The 2,500-nt window shown below is 45.3% G+C and overlaps 1 protein-coding gene across 4 annotated transcripts in view; it reads right to left on the minus strand.

Moving 5' to 3' along the window:
- Window positions 1-2,500, minus strand: part of LOC123514993 — a 60,151-nt gene that overhangs the window by 15,381 nt on the left and 42,270 nt on the right. For 3 of the 4 annotated variants that reach the window (XM_045273303.1, XM_045273301.1, XM_045273302.1), the window contains 2 exons: window positions 1,687-1,811; window positions 227-509 (listed from right to left, as the gene is read on the minus strand). In XM_045273303.1, the coding sequence (XP_045129238.1) occupies window positions 227-509; window positions 1,687-1,811 (408 nt within the window). The remainder of the gene's footprint in view (window positions 1-226; window positions 510-1,686; window positions 1,812-2,500) is intronic. The other variant, XM_045273304.1, reaches the window with a different exon arrangement.

The raw sequence follows: 2,500 nt of genomic DNA on the forward strand, positions 1-2,500 counted from the left end.
ACATTTGTACCACTGAAAGTAGAAAATTTTAAATGAAATAAAGAAATAAAGCAAGTAGAAAGAAAGTGAGATGGGAATCCAAAAAGTGTGAACTCCATCAAAATTGACTCCATGTCTCAAGCAATACAAGACGTGTAGGAGAGAGAAGCTCCCTCCTCACGTAGTGAGCTTCCCCTACCAAGAACACTCCCTCCGCTAGTGTTCCTTCTTCCCCTGCCTTGCTCACCCCAGGAATAGCGGACGGACCCTCCTCGCGTCCCCAACCTGGCCTCCACCCTCCCCACAAAGGTGTCCGTTGAGAACACCTCCGCCGCGTAGCTCAGCCTTGTGAAGCTTAGCCGGCGTTGTCCTCTACTCCAGGAGGCGAGGCAGGGGCAGGCGGTGGAAGAGTCGTGGTGGCGGGAAGGGGCAGGTGTGGTGGAAGGTAGCGTGCCGGTGGAGGTTGTGCCTTGCGTCTTCATTGTAACTTGCAGGACGGCGGTGGTGACCCTGCTGCTTTGGTCCTTCGCCTGTAGAAGGGAAGCCGTCATGGATACATAATGACAATAGAAGTAGCAAATCAGTTGTTCAACATCAGATTGTATGTGATAAGCTCTGTTACTGATTAAGATCCCTAAGATAATAAAAGTGAAAGTCCTTTTAAAAAACGGAAGTGTTTTGCTTTTACATCTTCTATGAATTCCCCCCCAAACTTTTCTACCCCACCAAAAATATCCTACCATATAACACTATTGATACTACGAAAATTACTTAGATAAGCAAAAATTTCCCGTATATTTGTCATAGGTTACTTGATAGGAGGGGGATTACTAGTATTGACTGCATTGTTTCCTGTGCATTCATCATTATCAAGGAAGTTATACCCAAACTGTAATTAATTAACCAGGAGTCAAAGGTTGTCGAGGGCTATGAGCAACCCGACACTGGTATATCGCCCCCACGCGTCACTGCGGCTCGCACGTATCGCCCCACATCAGGGAAGCAGCAGGCAGGCAGGCAGGCAGGGTTCATTCACACCTCAAAGACCCACTCATGGTACGTATGTGTTCCTCTCCTCTCTCAAAATGGCGGATTGTAGCGGCGGCGGCTTAGGTTGTGGCGGCGAGCGGCGGCCAGCTGTGGGTCTCTCGCGCCGCTCTCGATATTTACCTTTTGGTCGTAGCGTCACTTCCGCCGACAGTTTTGCGCTCCTCACACTGTCTCGAGTCGGATAAATTGGTGTGTGTGTGTGTGTGTGTGTGTGTTACTACCTATATTTACCATTTGAAATTAAGATGATACGGAGAACTAAAGCAAAGAAGACAAGAAGAAAAATCAAAGAATAACACCTAAGGAGGAAAAAAAATAAATAAACAAATAAAACAAGAGCAAACATAACTGAATACACAAATAAACACACACACACACACACAGAGAGAGAGAGAGAGAGAGAGAGAGAGAGAGAGAGAGAGAGAGAGAGAGAGAGAGAGAGAGAGAGTAAAAGAAAGAAAGAAACTGAGAAAAACACAGCAGAATAGAATGGAATGAAAAATACAGCACATCGGATCGGAAGAGGCTAACCCTTGCAAAGACCTCAGTGTTCAGCCGTGCCCTCCTCCCTCGCCCTCACCCTCACCCTTATACCTGCTCCCCGCCGCCCTCCTGCCCTCCCCACGCACGACACGACGCTCTCACGGTCTCACGCACCTGGATGACCAAGGGAACGAAGGAGGAGGTGTTGTCGCATCCCGCCGCCCACGAATCGTCCAGTTTCCTCGCTAAGAACACCTGCCCCGTCAGACTGTTGATGGCAAACACCTCCGCCCCGTTAACTGTCAAACCCCGAAAGAAAAAGAAAAAAAAAAGCGGAAAGAAATTAATTGATAGAAATGGCAAAATGTAAATGATGAAGAATGAGTAACTTTTTTTTCTTACAAGGGAAATATTTTATGCTGTTTTGCTTTTTTTATTTGTTGATTGATTGATTTATTGATCGACCTCGGAAACTGTCAAAATCCGGAAATGAAAAAAAAAAAGAAAAAAAATTAGATAACTAAATAATTTGCAGTCTGTTATTTATTTACCCATTTATTCATTCATTCATTTATTTATTCATTTATCTATTTTAGTCTTATTACTCGATTTTACATGATTTATTGATGTTTTCCTTGCAACAAGTTTTTTTCCGGAAATTTTCTCTCATTGACTCTATTTTGTTATAATAATATGTGTTTATGTTGAATTTCGCTTTCAGAGAGAGAGAGAGAGAGAGAGAGAGAGAGAGAGAGAGAGAGAGAGAGAGAGAGAGAGAGAGAATAGGAGATGAAAGACAGAAGGAGGGGAAGGAGAGGGAGACATGGAAGGGAGAGAAGAATGACAGAGAGAGGGAAAGAGAAAAGAGAGAGCCGTGGGGGAGGGAGAGCACGTAGGAGAGAGAGGGAGAGCGAAAGCTGGAGAAGAGGGCGAGAAGCAGGGGAAGGGGAACAGAGGAAGGGGGAGAGACAAGGTAGGAAGGGAGAGT

This window comes from Portunus trituberculatus, chromosome 38 (assembly GCF_017591435.1).
Source record: "Portunus trituberculatus isolate SZX2019 chromosome 38, ASM1759143v1, whole genome shotgun sequence".
Taxonomy (NCBI): Eukaryota; Metazoa; Arthropoda; class Malacostraca; order Decapoda; family Portunidae; genus Portunus; species Portunus trituberculatus.